Genomic DNA, 19,675 nt, shown 5'->3' on the forward strand with positions numbered 1-19,675 from the left:
CTCATTGACACACATGTATTCTGTCTTACTGCGGTTATCCTTCATTCCTCTGATTTCCAGAGCAGACCCCCACCTCTCTAGATTTTCCTCATCCTGAACTTCCTCGCTCCACCACCAAGTCTCCTTATCTCCTCCTTATCTCCTTATCCTTACATTCTCATCACCTCTGTTCCCTTCACCTACATGTCCATTGAAATCTGCTCCAATCTCCACTCTCTTACCTCTGGGGATGCTCTGCATCACTTCATCTAAATCACTCTAGAATTTCTCCTTCTATTCTAACTCACATCCTACCTGTGGGGCATAACCACTAACAAGATTGAACATCACGGCTTCAATTTCTAGCTTGAGACTCATCAACCTGTCTGATACTCTTTTCACCTCCAGAACATTCCTCACAAACTCCTCTTTCAGGATAACTCCTACTCCATTCCTCTTCCTATCTGACCCATGGTAGAACAATTTGCACCCTGCTCATAAGCTTCTAGCCTTGCTACCTTTCCACCTGGTCTTCGGGACAAAGTGTATCCACCTACTTTCTCTTCATCATGTCAATCAACTCTCTAGCCTTTCCTGTCATAGTCCCAACATTCAAAGTCCCTACTGTCAGTCCTACATTCTTAGCTTTCCTCTTCTCCCTCTGCCTACGAACACACCTGGGCGTGTGACGACTGTGGCACAGGAAGGTAGAGTGGTTGTCCAATCTCACAGTTGTTGTTTCAATCCCCACCACCTCCAGTCACATGTCGAAGTGTCCTTGAGCAGACACTAAACCCCAACTTATTTGCTCCTCGTGATTGTTGGCCAGCTACATAGCAGCTCCCCCATCGGTGTATGAGTGTGTGTGTGATTGTGAATGGGTGAATAATGTAAATAAGAAGCAGTGTAAAGCGCTTTGAGTGCCAATAGGTAGAAAAGTTCTATATAAGTGCAGACCATTTACCTTCCTCCTCTCCTTCTTCGACCAACAGTAGTCCAATTTCCACCGGTACCCTGTAGGTCAACAGCACCGGTGGCGGTCGTTGTTAACCCAGGCCCTAACCGATCCAGTATGGAAGTCATTCTGACACAACCCTCTGCATTTAACCAGACTTGGGACTGGCACAAGAAGACAGTGGTTTGTGTCCCCTTGTGGTTGCATTCCAAGTAATTCACATAATGTTTAATTGTATTTATACACAATTTGCTCCAGTGCCCAAAATTTCCACCCGTGAGCATCTGTGTAGTTTGTCCAACAAGATACTGGTGTGTTTTAAAACTATGGTTACAACTAGAGGAAGAGAGGAGAACTAATCAAATAAAACAATGAACATCTTTTAAATCTGCTTATGGCTTATAACTGAAAAACTTGGCTTCATGGAACAAAGCTGTAGTTGAACTCCAACTGGTATTTAAGTGCTGAACAAAGATAAAATAAATAAAAAAAATGCTACTTTTAAAAGACTCATCAACTCAGTTTCATCACAAGATTTTGTTGAGCCAAAAAAGTTTCTGTACACAGTCTGATTTTTTTTTTTTTTTTTTTTTTTTTAAAATCGCATCTCAGTTAAGCTGTATGATTAAGTCAACAGAACAAAAACAACCAAAAAAGCGTGACATGGTTTAAACAATATGACATCTCACATTTTTTCTCTATTAACTCTTCCCTCAATTGTGGTCATTCAGAATTAACCATGGGTGTATCAGGCAGCAGCACATCTACCTCTGTTTCAACACAGACAAATAATAAAAAACAAAAAAATGGTCCTGTTTTACTAATACAAATGGTCCTCATGACCTAAAGCATCCCAATTCTGTCTCTCCCTTTTCATTCCATTGCTCTGTCTCTCTGAAGGCCACATTCTCTCCCCCTCTCTCGTGTGTGATGCAAGTCTTGCAACACAGTTCTGTCAAATCACACTGCAGGGATTTATTCATTGCTCTGCCTGCTTTCTCTACATCTCTCTTTTCTTTATTTCACCGGTTGGTTTGCTGAGCTTGAAATTAGTGTGAAACTGGAACCATATTACAAGGGCATTTATTATTTTAGTTCAATTCTGGTTACAAGTAATCTAAATATGAATATATGAACAGATTTCCTACCTAACAACAACACAGACTGTCAGGGCAAAAGTCTGACTGACAATCTCTCCTTTGACCCAATCTTATATAGACAGTCTGTTTTGCTGCTGCTGCCGCTTCCTGCTAGGAGTGTCTCTTTTCAGGTTGTCTTCCTTATTTGGAGATTTATACATTAAGGCTGGTTCCTGTTCTTCAGCCAACCCCCTGTTCTTCCATCTGCAAAACAACTCACAAACATTCTTCACCCTCACTGTGCTCAGTTTTACTATTACTTATACAATATTCTATTCATGCCATGTTCTGTGCACTTCTTAGCTATAACAACAAGTTACATATGAGACTAAGTTATTAATACAAATTTAAAAAAAAAAAATGGGCACATTCAAGTAATATTTTCCACAGGCCTCAGGGGTGGAGGTAGAGTAACTGACTCTCAACCCTGCTGCCCCACACCCACTTGCTAAACTCTCCAGTGTATGGTAAAGGTTGTGGTCTGGTGGAGCCAACAGAGCCACATTATCAGCAAAAAGCAAAGAAGCAAATATGAGGTCCCAAAATGTAACTGTCCTCCACCCCTTTGTGATTTTCATTCTAGAAGATGTCAAACAGCGTCAGTAACAAGGAACAACCCTGGTGCAGGCCAGATCCAACTGGTAACATGTTTGACTCCTTGCCAAGAATATAGATACAACTCTCATTCATCTTATAGAAGGACCAGATGGCTTGTAACAAGAGCCTTGTCACCCCATGGTCCTGCAATAGTCCACATACAATAACCTGAGGGGCACAGTCATATGTCTTCTTCAAATCAATAAAACAGACTGGATGAGGAAACTCCCATGACCCCCAAAGTAGCCTCACAATGGTGACGTGTTGGCCAGCAATTCTACCGCAACTCAATTCTGACTATGTGCTCTAAAATCTGGGAGACCAGGATTACATTTTCCCATGCTGACTCCTGTCTACCACAACATTAACACCCACAGGAGTGTTAATATTTCTGACTGATAGGTATATAGAACATACTGAAGCAGGTAGATGAGAAAGTTTGTTTAATACACAAACTCACACAAAGTGGAAAACATATGCAAAGATTAAATAATGCTGGTTTATAATTAAATAAATGAATGTGAGCGGTAGGTTAAGTTAAAGCTTACAGGATCAAATTTTATCTAGTACCAAATTCTCAAGGATATTCACTGTTGACATGGCCATCTCAAACGAATTTTCACACACACAGACACCCGAGGGCAGGCAGCTGCAGTGCTGGGCAGAGGGGACCAAATGCTGTGGAAAATAGCAATTTACAAAGAGTTTGAAGTGTGTTAGATCCCTGTGTTTGTGTCTGCACCCTGGGACAAAGCTGAGGATGAGAGGTCACAGCACATACACACAGAGACAGACGGAGAGAGAGATTAGAGCAAGAGAGTTGTAAATAATGAAAATAGAGAAATGAGGAGGAGAAGGCAGAGATTGCAGCTTCAGAGGAACACACTCATTTGCCTCCTATCGGATAATTTATCCATGAAAACGGTGGCTGCCTAGTTTAACCCTAGTCCAGACACAGAGCAGGGCAATATAACAGTTCTATTTAACTTTGTTTATATAGAGCCAATTCACAAAAAAAAGTCAAAGCATTTCACAGAATAAAGTCAAGACTATAAAGATGTATAGAGAGAACCTAACATTTACCCCTGGAGCAAGCCCTAGGCAACAGCGGAGAGGAAAAACTCCCTTTAATGTAAGAAACCTCCAGCAGAACCAGACTTAGGTTTGGTTGGGGTGAGTGGAAAGTGAAGAGAGAAAAGATAAAAGCAACAACAAAACATCAGGCAGGTTGGTAGGACCAGTAGCTGCACACTGGAAAACACAGCTGCAAAGCCAGGGACACCTGCAGAAAGGGACAGAGAGATGGAGACAGAAGGAGAGACAACTACAAGAGAACACACACAGAGTTAATGTCAAACAGTGGTGACAATTGTGGGGTGAGAGTAGGAAAGGAGCTCAGTGCATTGGGGGGTGGGTCCCTTAGCAGTCTAAGCCTATAGCAGCATAACTATAACTAACTATAAGCTTTATTAAAGAGGAAGTTTTTAAGCTTAGACTTAAAAGTAGAGAGGATGTCTGCTTCCCAAATCTGAACTGGGAGCTGGTTCCACAGGAGAGGAGCTTGATAGCTAAAAGCTCTGCCTTCCATTCTACTTTTGGAAATTCTGGGAACCACAAGTAGGCCTGCATTCTGAGATTGAAGTGGTCTACTGGGATGATATGGTACTATGAGGTCTTTTATATACAGTATTGTTCAAAATAATAGCAGTACACACCTTTCAACTAATTGCTTTATATGTAAGAAGCAGGGTTTTAAATTGTATTCTAGATTTAATGGGAAGCCAATGGAGAGAAGCTAGTGAATGATCCCTAATTGAGTCATTACATTATAAATCACATTAAACATACAGTTGTTAACTAGTGCTGCCACTTCATGCTGTTTCACTGCCGTATTGTGTTTGTTTGTTTTTTAGGCTATATACACGTTGAATGAATTTGAATAAAAGCATACTGCATCTTCTGCTGTGTCTCCTCAGGAATCGCTGTGATCTAAACAGTGAGGATCTAAATCGTCAGTGGTGCAAACCAGACCCAGTTCTCAGTCCAACCATCTATCACACGAAAGGCTTCCTCTACTACCTCAACAGTATAGGAAAAACTCCACTGGTGAGATAAAAACAAAGTCTCTTTTTTATAAAGTTATCGTAATGTTCTAGCAAAAAAACATCATTAGAATTATTTGAATTAGTACTGACATTAACCAACCATAGAACAGATTGGGTCAGGTCCAAAGGAGTACTGCAGGAAACAGGAACTGGACAGAAAACACCGGGGAGACAGGAGACAGGCTGGGGCAGAGCACAACAGGATTAGAGCACTGACAAGGTCCAAATCTAAGGAATCCAGTGTCCAGATGACTGAGCACAGGGTCAGGTTCAGATCCAGTAAGCTGACAGAGCAGTTACACAAGGCAAAGTCCACAATCCAAGAAACAGAGTCAATAATGAAATCAGAGTTCTGAGCCAGGTCAGAGAAAAACACAATCCAGAATCCAGGTCAGTCAAGCAGAGTTCAGATAATCTAAAAGACTTATGAAGCCAAGGTGGCAGACAGGTAATCAGGTTCAGGGACAGATTTGAGTAGTACCTGGTATGCAGGTGAGCTGGAGAGGTGCTTCACAGAGAAGTTCGGCAAGCAAACTGATCAGACAGGCAGTAGGCTGGTTAGCCACCTGGCAGGTAGGCAATAGGCAGACAAGTTAACAGGTTAGGATATGAGCGAAACAACACGTTGAGAATGGCTGGAGGGCTCACTGAAGTTAAACATAGAAACTGTCTGGAAGGGAACTGAGGCAAGAGCCAAGTTTAAATAGCCAGGGGAACAGGTGAAAACAATAAGACGTGGTGATTAATGTAAAGTAGCAGAACAGACAAGGCAGGAAGTGGAAACAGGAAATACAAGTCAGGGAGGCAGGAAATGAAACAGAAGACCGTGACATAAGCACTACATTCATAACTAAGGTTGGGTAATATTAAGATTTTAATGGTACTTTTATAGATTCTGCTTATGGATCTGTACTTTGTTTTTAAGAGATAGAAACAAATTAGGAACAAAATTAATACAGTTTTATTACATGTAGTGTTTGTACATTAACCTTTTTTTAGCTAATACTGCAAAAGCATTGTTCTTAACAAATCACTATTATTGACCATAAGGTGATTAATAAAATGTATGTTGACCAATTATTTACTGTAAAAGCAAATCCAACGACGTATAGCAACACATAGAGGGGCATTCAGGTAGGCTACAAAAAAGCTGAGGGCCGGGTTGCTTTGGAGGATTGGGCAAAAAGCTCCCTTGCAGAATGTACGCCATCCACAACAATCTTAGCGTGACACTGTATTTGGATCTGTGACTGAACCTGCAGCAGCAAACATTGCAGTTTTTTGTTGAAAGAACAGTTTCAGTGGTAAAACATTTTAGTACAATGCGTGTGCTGAAATGCTTTTATAACATTTTTAGTCGAAACGTGTTAGTTATCTTACTATCACTGCGGTTTAAAAGGAGGGGGAGCAACATGCAAATTTTGTTTTACTTTTTTTTATGAATATTATGAAACTGCTTCCATTAGAATCTGATTAGTTGAGGATCGCATAGCTAGTAAGGCAACGTGAAAGGATCAGTAGAAATGACTTAATAAAATGTACTCCTACAAACTGGACTTTATTTTTACTTTGCTCTCGGCCTCCTCTGCATCCTGATCTGTTCTACACACATACACAGCCCCCACTCTGCTCTCTCTCACTCACACTTGTTTGTTGTTTGCCTGTTTTCCTGCCCTACCCTCTCTCTCCCAGCTCTTGTTCTGCCTTCTTTCTCTCTTCTCATTACCTGTCAACCACCTTCATCAGTTTTCACTAACATGATTAAGGCCTGCTACACACACACTCACACACACACACACACATAGAAGGTGTTTCTCAATACAGAGCAGGCCAAGGTCAGACCTCTAAACTTGGGAAATCGGACTTGGCAAGTTGGAACTTGGGGGTTATTTCCAATTAGAAGAAGTAGTGTTCTTGATGACAGAAGCAGCATAGCTCAGCACTGATGATTACACTTAAACTCAGTACACAAACACTTACTCAGCTGTATAGTAGATGTTGTAAAGTAACTCAAATAATCTGAACTTCACAAACTGTCTTTTTCAGATATAACCAAGTGATGGTGATTCTGATTATGTATAAACTTGTAGCTGTATCTAGGCCTATATATTAAAAACAATCCAATTTACACCACACTACTTCCATTAATATTGATTTATATAGCTCTATATATGCATCTATGTAGTCCATTTTTCCTTTAGACAAACTGGCAGCAAAATATTTCAACTCTAAGACTCTTTCGTCTTCAAAAATGAAGAATAACTGTATAAGAAAATGCTGCACACAACAGACAGCGCAGTAAAAGCTGTATAGTAGAGCTTAGTGAAATAAGTCTGTCCTCGCCCAAGATGACAGCGAAAGTCATCAGGTCAAACCCTCCCACAAGCTGGGCCGGAGGCTGCTTACATTACCACTGTCTTATCTGACTGAATTGTTCTCAAGGTGCCAAAAACATCCTATTGAAGTCAGACTTGATTTGAATAAACGGACCACATATTATAAATCTAAACTTTCTTGCATGAAAAAATATCAAAACAAACTAACAAATGAGGAATAGCAGTATGAGGATAACATTTTTACTAACTTTGAACTTAGCTCACACTCTTTGCCAAGGCCACCTGGCTACCGAGAGGCTACACACTAGCCGGCTAGAAAAGGATCCTTAATAAAAGAGGCAGATCAAGAAGATTTCTGGTTATTTGAACAATATTCGGTTGCAAACTTTGAATTGACACAGTACTTGGGCTTTAACTAATGAGTTTAGACGAATGTAAGTACAGAGAGGAGTGCAGATCTCCTGCTTCCAGTTCCTTTGTTTTTCTTTCCCTCTGCTCACCTAGCCCTGCCTACTCTCAGCTGGACCTTATTTTGTTCATCAGCCTTACCATTATTCAAGCTGCTTTACGGTCTTAACTTTGTGCTGGTTTGTCTCATGTACTCTACAGCGTATCCATGCCTTCTTTCCTGGACCATGTTTACAATTTGCCTTTGTTCAATGCAGATTCTAGTTATAAAAGCAGTTCTTCTGGAGAAAGAGCAAGATGCTTGTTATTAAAGATACCCATCTCTACTTTGGACAGGATGTCACTGATTTTATTAAAAATATAACTTATGTTCAAAGTGGAGCATTTAATTCTTTTATACTATTCCACAGTTTACTGAATAATAATGCATGAGGTTTTAATTAAATGTAGGTACTGATACACCTCTTGCTTTGCTGAAACTGAATTTTTGAGGGTTAGATGGAGGTAGATAATTTGGTATGGCGACCCCTAAAAAAGCCAAGAGAAAATGAAGAAAGAATTTCAGATGATGCTCTGACTATTTCACATTGAATTTATAAACACTCCCATAACCGCCAGTTGGTTAATTGTTGCTACTGTTTCCACCCTTAGATGCAAAAGACTTGTTGCATTTGCAGCAGACAGATTTTTTTAATGGCGTTTGTCAAACTGAAGGAATTGTCAATTTTAAATTCAGATTGTCGTCTAATTTTGCTGCTAAAGTGCCAAAGTTTCAAAGAACGCAATGCTGTTTTTGTTTTGTAGACATAAAATGCATAAAGCTGAGGAATATTATAAGGATGAATGCAGAAGTCAATATCAATGTTCTGTTGACCATATTTGATTAACTTCAATGAGAAAATAAGGTAATTTCTAATGAGATCACTACTAAATGGAGAAGAGATTAAAAATATTTAATAAGAAGCTGGGAGCGGTATAAATGCATCAGCCAGAGCAGTGTACTGCAGCCATTTTTCCCTAGAAAATAAGTCTCAGGTTGTATTATCAGAGTAATTTTATACCAAATATCCTCTTACACCTAGGGGGCTGTTTGCGATGCTTTGAAATTTTTTGATTTGCTTAATGCATTTTATTTATCAGTTTGGTTGAGTTGGGGTATTGTGTGGATATTTAATGCAGACCTGTAAAGCTCAATTTCCCTTCTGTGCGAGCTTTCCAGGTTTTCTGTGACTACCATGGCCACTCTCGAAAGAAGAACGTCTTCCTGTATGGCTGCAGTGTTAAAGAGACTCTCTGGGAATCCGGCTCTGCTGTTGACACTGTACAATTGAAAGAAGACCCTGGATACCGAGTAAGACACACACAAACACACACACCTTGGCCAGCCATAGTTGGTCCAGTTTAAAATGTTGAGTGAACAATTGCATTTAAAACCAAAGAAAACAAACCACGAACACATGCCTACTAGTGTATTTGTTATGGTTTATCAATGTCTGTTTCTCTTTCTCTGTCATTTGCCATCTATTTATTAAAATTTTCTTTCTCTAGACCATTCCAAAGACACTGGATCGTATTGCACCAGCTTTTTCGTTCAACAGCTGCAACTATTTGGTAATACCAAAAAAATCTTTATATAAATTATCATTATACAAAGCCCATTCACAGAAAAGTTAGGACTTTTTATAAAATGCAAAATGAACTACACCTTTGAAGTGCTGCAGGTACCAAGATGTAAATTTGCTTTTATTTACAATAGGGATGTCCTGATGCTGATACCAGTATCAGTTATTTGGCCCAATCCTGCCTTTGTGTACTTGTAATCATACTTGTAAAACTCCAATACTGCTTCCGATACCACATTAACTTCTCCAGGTATGTGCAGGTGTAAAAATGTCTCTGGTTTAGAGCTGAAAGCAGAGATGAATGCAAACTCTGCGATGTAGATACTAACAGTCATATTCATGTTTCTCAAGACAACGAGAGTGATGCATAGTAACTACAACTTTATGCAAAATTGACTTTGTTATTTAACCTTTATATTCCTCTGTATACTCTACAGTTCATGTTGTCCATGGTTATTCATCCAGGATCTCACCCTAAATCTGTGCTTTGTTGGTCTCCTTTCCTTTTTGTTATGTTCTTTTTAGCAAAAGTTTCTCTGTTTAATAAACAGTCATCGCCATATTTGTTTAGGCAGAAGAATTTCTGTTCTCACAGGATTCCCTTAACTGTAATGGAATGATAGGAATTTTACAATAGTGTCCAGCAACTTATACTAGAAGTCAAACAGTTTAGTACTAGCATTCGTACTCAGTATCAGCAAGTTCCTAATTGTAAATATTTGTACTCAGTCTGGGAAAAGTGGTATCGGAACATCCTTAATTTGCAAAATACAGTGAATTTGGTCAGTGAAAACAATAAAAACCTTTTCTTTGTATATTCATGAGATAAAAAAGGTTTAAGCGAATTGATAAACCACAGATTTTAGTTTGTATTGCCTTCTAGAACAAGTCTCAATCTCTCTGAAAATGGGATTTATAGTTTTGTCCTATGCATTTTCATTATGCTGCTCGGTTACAACTATCAGCAATCATCATTACCCTCAACATTGAAATATTAATTATAATATAACGTATAGGCTTAATTTATTGTGTAAATGTATTTTCCAAAACCACTAAACAATGTAAAAATTAAACTAAGTAACTAACTTTATATACATGACTTGGCAGGTGGAGAAGTCTCGTTCTGCCACCGCCAGGGTGGTAGTGTGGAGGGAAATGGGCGTGCTGAGAAGTTATACCATGGAGAGTACTTACAATGGCTGTGATCAGGGAATATACAAGGTGTGTGCAAATGCTGTAGCTGTGTGTTCTAAGCCCAGTCCTCACAGTCAGACTAGATGGTGAACTTTTTGGTGTTTTAGGAATATTCTGCCCACAGTGAAGAAAACATTTTCAATTGACAGGACATACAGACTGACAATACAGCACATTATACTGATATCACAGAAGAAAATCAAATCAAGTGTTAGGAGTATGACATGGTCTAGAGGTGTGGGAAGGCACATAAAGTTAGCTGAAAAATATCAGGATCAATATCACTTTTTGGGCCTTCACTTTTTTATTGCCAGAATTGGAAGCATAAAGCCATTTTCAGGGAGAAGCTCAGCGAAAGCGGAGAAGCTCAGCTCTCCCCTCTTGCTGGCAAAGCTTGCTGGCATTTTATTAATTAATTATAAAATGAAGACACACACAAAAAAAATTAAATAACTAGGTCATTACAAGTTCATGTTTTTAAGGTGATAAGCAAGCAAGTCCCCCCCCAGTCCTTAAATAAGTCTTGGTGCCATGTGAGCTCAGAAAATCAATTCTAGAGGTAGAAGTACATGTTACAATAGAACATTAATATTGTATCTTCATTAAATGTAATTGTAAGGCTTGTAATTGTAATTAAACGCACAGTGGGTGCTGCACCAGCTCCTACGTCACTTGCTTCTACGGCCAGCTTAAAAGGTAAATCAAATGTTGCAGCAAGGATGGGAGTATGTGTTAAGTAGCCCTTAATACATTTGAATGCATGATGCAATCTAGGGAACAGACATACTTGTTCTTTGAAAAGTTCTGGGAGTGGAAATGCATCTTTGCACAAATTGCTGTAGTAGCCTGCCATCGCCAAAAAAACGCAACTCACATTTGGATGAAGACATAAAAAACACTGCAATTGCCTCAACTTTTGAAATTACCAGTCTATCATGTCCCCCTCCCATAATTTTGCCCAGGTAGATCAATGTAGCCTGGCCAAAGTCACACTTTGTCACTTCGTCATAATTGACTGTAAACCTGGCATAAAACCATTCTCAACTGCTGAATGTGGTCGCCCCAAGAGCTTGAATAGACAACAATGTTGTGTAAATATGATCTGAAAGATGTGTGTGTGTGTGTGTGTGTGTGTGTGTGTGCATTCGTGTGCATGTCTGTGTGTGTACATACACAAATAAACTGCTTTAGAAGCAGTTGGTTTTCAAAGTTTTCAAAGAGGTGTGTTTACATTCAGCAGCATACTGCACACTGCAGGAAACAGCTTTAGCATATCCACGCTGGTAACTGTGCTTTTCAAGTGGCCAACAGTATGGTCTTTTCTTGAATGTAGGCCTGCTTAGACACAAAAGTCCTCCTCCTCCTTTTTGGACTACTTTTGTGTTTCTGTTGTGAAAAAAAATTGCTTAAGGTGAAGAGGTAAAAGGCAGCTCACAAGTTATGTTTATGGTGAGTTCAATGAGCAAAAGGAGAAACACAGCAGATCAGTTTTCATTCAGAGTGGGCCAGTCAGATTGACAAGCCTTTACAGGTTGTTTGGCCTTTTAACCACTCAGCTCGCATCAAGGTTCACGCAAAAGGACAAAGGAATGAGTCGATGCAAATTAACCTTACAAAACATACATTCAGGTGAATACACACTGGTCAGGAATCTAATTAGCAAGTCCTTGTCACTTATTCTTTTGTTTCCAGTGTTCGAGTCCTTAAGTCTGATTAACTGTACTAGTTCCTATGGGTTATCTACTGGGAAGCAAATGCTTAGATGTAAGCAGTTTATGGTCGGTATCTAGCTAACACATCATTGAAGGTAAAAGGTGAACAGTGTATTTTTCAAATTTCTCTCACAGTTCCTATCTGATGGAGCATTAAATTTAAAAGCGAAGTCCCAGTTTTCTTAGAAATAAATGGTACAAACAAATGTAAATGCTCATTAATTAGTAATATGTAATATGATATAAATGCAATCAAAGTTCTTTAAAATATATATTTAGGATAATAACAAAATAAATATGTGTTTCTAAAAATACTATCGATGAAAGTGTCTCCTAGAATTAAGAGGAAACCACATATTATTGAAAACAATATGCATTTGTTGTTGCTTTTTGTTGCTCTTTTATTTTATTTTCTCTCTCTACTTTCCACTCTCCCCAAACAGTCAAGGCAGATGGCCTCCCACCCTGAGCCTGGTTCTGCTGGAGGTTTCTTCCATTAAAGGGAGTTTTTTCTCTCCACTGTTGTCTAGGGCTTTCTCAGTGGGTATTTGTTGGGTTGCCTCTGCATACATGTATAGTCTGTACTTTATTATGTAATGTGCCTTGAATGAGAAGAGGAAAGCAAAAAATGTATGTATGACAATAGAACTTTGAATGTTGGGACTATGACAGGGAGGCTAGAGAGTGGTTGACATGATGCAGAGAAGGCAGGTGGATATACTGTGTGTCCAAGAGACCAGGTGGAAAGGTAGCAAGGCTAGAAGCTTAGGAGCAGGGTTCGAATTGTTCTACCATGGGTCAAATAGGAAGAGAAATGGAGTAGGAGTTATCCTGAAAGAGGGGTTTGTGAGGAATGTTCTGGAGGTGAAAAGAGTATCAGACAGGTTGATGAGTCTGAAGCTAAAAATTGAAGCTGTGATGTTCAATCTTGTTAGGGAAAAGAGGTGATGAGAATGTCATGGGCAGATTTGGTCTTCAGGACAGGAACGCAAAAGGACAGATGGGAGTAGACTTTGCAAAGAGGATGGAAATGGCTGTAGTGAACACTTTCTTCCAGAAGAGGCAGGAACATAGGGTGTCATATAAGAGCGTAGGTAGATGCACTAAGGTGGGCTACATCTTGTGTAGACGTTGTAATCTGAAAGAGATTAGTGACTGTAAAGTATTGGTAGGGGAGAGTGTAGCCAGACAACACAGGATGGTGGTGTGTAAAATGACTCTGGTGGTGAGGAAGATGAACAGGACAAAGGCAGAGCAGAGGACGAAGTGGTGGAAGGTGAAAGAGAAAGAATGTTGTGTAGTTTTCAGAGAGGAGCTAATGCGTGCTCTGGGAGGTCAGGAGGTGGTTCCAGATGACTGGAACATTACAGCTAATGTGATCAGGGAGACAGGTAGGAGGGAACTCGGTGTGTCATCTGGAAAGAGGAAAGTGGACAAGAAACTTGGTGGTGGAATGAGGAAGTTTAGGAGTGTATACAGAGAAAGAGGTTAGCTAAGAAGAAGTGGGACGCTGAGAGGACTGAAGAGAGTAGACAGGAGTACAGGGAGATGAAGTGTGAGGTGAAGGTAGAGGTGGCAAAGGCCACGTGTGAGGATGCCCGAGGAATGGAGAAGTGTACTGGTGCCCATTTTTAAGAACAAGGGAGATGTGAAAAACTGTGGCAACTACAGAGGAATAAAGCTGATGAGCCACACAATGAAGTTGTGGGAAAGAGTAGTGGTGAGGTTACAGGGAGCGGAGGTGAAGAAGGTGCAGGACTTTAAGTACTTGAGGTCAACGGTTCAGAGCAACGGAGAGTGTGGAAAAGAGGTGAAGAGGCGAGTGCAAGCAGGTTGCAACGGGTGGAGAAAAGTGTCATATCAGCGAGAATGAAAGAAAAGGTGTTCATGACGGTGGTGAGGCCAGCGATGTTGTTCGGCTTAGAGACAGTGGCACTGAAGAAAAGACAGGTGCTTAAGATGCTTAAGATGTTGAGGTTCTCTTTGGGAGTGACGAGGATGGACAGGATCAGGAGTGAGTACATCAGGGGGACAGCTCATGTTAGATGTTTTGTAAATAAAGTCAGAGAGGCCAGATTGAGGTGGTTTGGACATGTTCAGAGGAGACTGTGAATATGTCGGTAGAAGGATGCTGAGGTTGGAGCTGCCAGGCAGGAGGTCTAAAGGAAGACCAAAGAGGAGATTTATAGATGTAGTGAGAGAGGAAATGAAGTTAGTGGGTGTGAGAGAAGAGGATGCAGAGGACAGGGTTAGATGGAGGCACATGATTTGCTGTGGCGACCCCTGAAAGGGAAAAGCTGAAAGGAAAACAAGAATTCCATATGTCCTAACCATCTTGTTTCTGTGACAAAAAGCCCAAAGCAGCAACAATATAATACTTAATTTTTCCTCCCCACCTTTGCCTGTATAATATAATGCATTTGTTTTGTTGTATAGTGGTGCTATATAAATAAAATTTAATTGAAATTAATTGACATAAACATTTTGCAAGAGAAAATGTAAAATAATGCTCAATAAAGCTATGGAAGTTGGCCAAAGCATGTCACTAATCAAATGCTGATGTGTGACTTAAAATACAGGGAAGGTAATTGAATAGATGTTTGACAAATCACTGTTTGTCCATATTCTGAGGTAACTTTTCAACATTTGTTGGCCCTGTGTTTGTTTCCAGTTTGCATGCACCAGCAGTGGGGTCACACCAAGCTGTAAGTTGCCTCCTAAATGCCACTTTAAATGCAAAATTAGGACATAAAATGGCATAATTGCTTGGCATTTTCCTATAAAGGAAGATTCATAATTTTCAGCTCAATAAGTCAGAACTGTGTTTTTGGGAAGTGAGAGGAGACTAGTTATGTCATTTAAACACAAATGTATGTATTATAGAAACACACACAATGGAGACATGATTGTGTTTCTCAGATAAACAAGCAGGCTCTCATTTCTTGGCAAACATGTAAAGGTCTCCTGTTCTTTACATTATTGAACAGACATTTTTCTAACACAGATTGGATGAGGAATGTACATACAAAGTTGTGCAGTGTCTACCAGGAGATGTAGCTGTTTTGTTCAATTTATTAGAGGCCTCATGGGAAATTAGACACACATAGAAGAACGCAGCCTTCTGCACCTGAACATCCACATTCCCTATGTTACTTTCCTTTCACAGCATTGAGCTGCATGTCATTTACTAGGAAGGGGGGACTTGTAAGAAGTAGCAGGAGAGGAGGAATGGGGCACTGGATGGAGACAAGGTCAACAAAATATGAAAGAAGAAAAGAATGACAGAAATTGGAATGGGCCCTGAAAAGAGAGGGGAAATATTGGTAAATGTTGAGAGGGCTACAAAAATGGAAATGGTGCACTTTTTTTGACAAGGCAGAGGAGGAAAGTAATACATTTTAAAGTGAATGCTGGAAAATAAAGACAGACATGATTTTTCTTTGGCACTATAAGATTTAAGCTAAATCAATTAATAAAGCAAGAACCAGACACAGTATGGGTTACACACTGAAAAATGTAAAAAGTTTAACATTAGAAACAAACAACAAAATGTTGTCTACTTCAGATTGAGTAAACTGACCTAGGTTGTACAGTATTTATGATTTTGGACTAAAAATGTTTTAAATGCATGTAGTTTGCTTTGTTTTAGCAAGGTTTAAAGGTTCTATACAATTGTGGTTTTTGAGCTGTCTGAGGAGCTAGGAGTAAATCACATTTTGTGTTGCTCTGCTCTAGAGTAGCAAATGATGACTTACACAGAACAACGCACAAGGGTCATATGCACAACATTTAAATACAACATTTAAGGTACAGCAGTTTGATGCATCCATTAGCTTTACGCACTGATCCTGTGGAGATTCATGGGAAAGCTTTTTAATTACACACAGTGCTGGTTGGGGTTAAAAAAAAGTATGAATTTCAGTTGATGCCATTTTTGATTGTAAAGAGGTACAATTGAGCTGTTTCTATGTGTGGGTGTGGGTGTGTCCAGGACTTGCAGATGGGAACCAGAGAGCTACAGGAGATGGGGGCGAAGTTCTGCCACAGTCTGCTGTCTGTAACCAATGATATGCAGACTCTTTACAGCTGGAGACTCATCAACCACATGGATGTGGACCATAGTTCTCAAAAGTAAGACAACATGATGACACAGCCAAAAATATTGTCAGAGGGGTAGAACAATCAGGATTATAATTTGAAATAAAAATATGAAGCAGCTGCTTGTATTTCACTGTGCACAGTTTTTATGTTTGGGCATTCAGAGTTAATGAGATGATGGTGATAGGTTTGATTTAGTGTTATTAGATACTTCCAGTGTGCACACTCAGAGAGTTGCTTCTGCTCTGAAAAAGGATGAAATGACATGTATGTAAATATTTATCGACCTTGACAAATGAAAGGATTCTGCACTACAAAAAGAGGTTGAACACAAAGTGTTATTATTATAACCATGACAACAAGGGTCCTGTTACCTTAAGGAAGTACCATTTTTAATCCAAGCCAGCCTTTTTTGTTTTACCAACCTTAACAACCTTAAACTCAAAAGTAGTTTTGTGCCTGAACTGAAAGAAAACTGCAATCTTTAAATAATCATAGACTGCATGTTTATGATTGTTGTCATGATGAAAAATGTTACTTAAGTGTGTTGTTGCACAGAACACATAAGTGCAACAACATTCACTCAAGTGTTCTTTGGGTGGTACTCTGGCAGGGACAAGCTGATATTAGAGGACTTGTGATAGTCACAATAACTAAATAATTATCCCCATACAAAAAATTAATAAGAAAACTGATTAATATCTTGTATTGTAGAATTTCAAATTTTAGTTGGTTTAGGAAAAGTTAGGAAAAAACATGTTAAACAAGATGCCATTTTTGTGTAAGTGATGGCAGGTGCCATTTGGGCCATCTGGCACCAAAGGGGTACATTCTCAACAGATGCCTGATGGCTTAAGGGCACTAATGTGTGGGTCATATGAGAGGGTCAGGACAAAATTCTTAAATGGGTGTTGGTTCAATTACTTGATTTGCAATAAAAGAAAAGCAGCCCACACAATGTGGTTTCTAAAGATGGCTAATACCAAATAGGCTGGGCCAACAGAATGGCTTGAATTTCATCAGGCTAGCAGCATATTGTAGCCCATATCTACTAGGTTAATGCATTCCCCATTTGCACAAAAAAGACAAACATTTGCAGAACAGGGCAGTAATATTTTGATACCATGGAGTAGGCTCTGAGCTATAATGAAATACCATGAAATCCTGATTGTAATAAAAACAATGACATTCACCAAATATGATTTGATAAATGAGCGGGTATATGATAAAATTCCAAAACAATAGGATTTACTCAACTCACATTTCAGGGTAAAACACCTTGTGCTTACCTTAGGGTCACCCGGGGCTGTAAATGTAAAGTGTAAACGTGTTTATGAAGACACACACGCACTATTAAGATGTGTGAAGGTAAGAAATCTATCCAAATTAAAGTGAGGAAACACATCCCGTTTCCTTTGCTGACTTTGTGAACATCCAGCAGTTTGGTGCATGTTAGTGTTTTCACTCTTTCAAGCTGACTTAACTTAATAAAACTTAATATGCTATTGGTAGTGTGTCAGGGACCAAGCAGGTAGACACAGGACACAGGAATAAAGTCACGAAAGAAAATGGGTTTTCATTTACCGAAATATAACATATCCAAAGAAATTTACATTTACTAACAAAATGTGGGCCCTAAAAGAGACCAACAAGAAATAGCTAAACTTAAACTATCAAACTGAAAATACAACTCAAGTTCTAACCACAACAGAGACAAAACTGACCTAACCTGAGTGATGCACAAGGGGTTGACATAACTGTAGCTAGAAAAATTATACAAACTCTAGCCAAACAGTTTAGTAACATTATCCCATTACTTAAATATACAAAAGCAATAACAAAATAATAAACCAAATAAAGTTTAATAACCTATAACATCTAAAGAAACATGTTCCCCATATTTTCCCCTCCCTGCATCAAACGGGGTACTAGGTACAGTCCAGGCCCAGTAGGAAGTATTTAAAGTTGATAAGGGCCTCAATCCAATCTTTCATTTGGATGGCAAACACCCCTGGACCAGCAGAATGGTAACTCAAGAAAAAGAGAAATAAAATTAATACAACTTAAACTTAATAACAAGAAACTAAACTTAAGGTAAAAGGTAAGTGAAACATTACCAAACAAACTTAGGGTGTGGCCATCATCATACTGGCATGACATTGCATAGAAGGCGGCCCACACAAAGCTGGCCACCAGCCATTGGTAAGCTTCAGCTGTCAGGGAGCATCTATCAGCCTAGTCTTTGTAGCCTTGACACTAGTCAGACCCCCACCAACAGTTTTTTTGGCCAAGTCATCCTTTATCTGTAACCAGTTGTCCTATTTGGGTTGTGGGAGTGCTGAAGCCTACCCCAGCTGTCATTGGGTGAGAGGCAGGGTCCACCATGAACAAGTCAGTCTGTCTCAGAGAGACATACACGGACAGAGAACCATTCACACTACCATTAAAAACTACAATTTAGAGGGCAATTTAGAGTCACCAATAAACCTGCATGTCTTTGGACTGTGGGAGAAAACCCACACAAGCGCAGAGAATATGCAAACTGAGAAAGACCAACACAGAAAGGCCAAGATCAGCTGGGGACACAAACCTGCAAACTTTTAGCTGTGAGGCGGCAGCGCTAAGGCCACTGTGCTGCCCCATTTTGGCCAATTCAACAGGCTAAATTGGTTTCAGTTGGCACTGGCCCATGGATAAGTGAGACCATTCTGATTGGCTGCTCAACATAGCAAATTAGTGCCATAGAAGAGAACTCAGTATTAACAACACCAGTACAACTTGTACTTTTATCAGACATATCTTCGATTAGAACGCTTTTTTCAGCTCTCACATCAAAAATCAATAATATATGTGACTGCTGTAAGCTGAAAGCTGTATTTAGTTACTGCACCATATTTGTTCTTCTCTCGACTGCACTTACATTGGCTCGATTTGATCCATCCCTGCATGTGCGATTCGCATACTCTGGGGGTTTACTTGTGGCCAACTGAATTGATTGGAGATACAGCAGTCCAGAGGTAAACACCTGTATATAATTCAGAGAAGGCCAATCCAAAGTGAGTAACCACACAAGGACATTGGTCAGGAAGATGACAAGAAAGCCACTCTACCAGAGATTAAAAATTTCTCTGCAGGGACCTATTTTTTGGGCTATGTGTATCACCACAAACGCACAGCAACCAATGTGTCGGTCTAAACTGCAGCTGAATGGCTTCTTTAGATTTTTAAATGCGTGTTCATATGTCTCCGTGAGTGCTAACAGAACAAGTTGTCTCCTCCCCTGAATATCTGTCTCGTGTTTGTCGTGTCATTCTGAATAGTTTTTTATGGTTCACTCTGCATCCCTTCACTCATCTCTGACACAGCACCTCTTTTTTTCATTTGTCTTCTATGGGTTTTCTATTCATTTTGCTCATCATGACTTTGATTTCATTCACTCTCTCTGTTGTTAGGTGTGCTGCATGCTTGTCAGAAAAGCTAAGCAGCATTACTCATGAACTGTCATCCACCATTTACATGTGACTGAAAGG

The 19,675-nt window shown here is 39.6% G+C and overlaps 1 protein-coding gene across 1 annotated transcript in view; it reads left to right on the forward strand.

Annotated features, from left to right (window-relative positions):
* Positions 1–19,675, forward strand: part of LOC137126228 (cytosolic carboxypeptidase 4) — a 112,627-nt gene that overhangs the window by 84,734 nt on the left and 8,218 nt on the right. Inside the window, exons 21-25 of the mRNA XM_067502761.1 lie at positions 4,647–4,776; positions 8,739–8,870; positions 9,068–9,130; positions 10,249–10,362; positions 16,039–16,178. Coding sequence (XP_067358862.1) covers positions 4,647–4,776; positions 8,739–8,870; positions 9,068–9,130; positions 10,249–10,362; positions 16,039–16,178 — 579 coding nt within the window. The remainder of the gene's footprint in view (positions 1–4,646; positions 4,777–8,738; positions 8,871–9,067; positions 9,131–10,248; positions 10,363–16,038; positions 16,179–19,675) is intronic.

The sequence above is a fragment of the Channa argus genome, chromosome 4 (assembly GCF_033026475.1).
Source record: "Channa argus isolate prfri chromosome 4, Channa argus male v1.0, whole genome shotgun sequence".
In the NCBI taxonomy this organism is placed as follows: domain Eukaryota; kingdom Metazoa; phylum Chordata; class Actinopteri; order Anabantiformes; family Channidae; genus Channa; species Channa argus.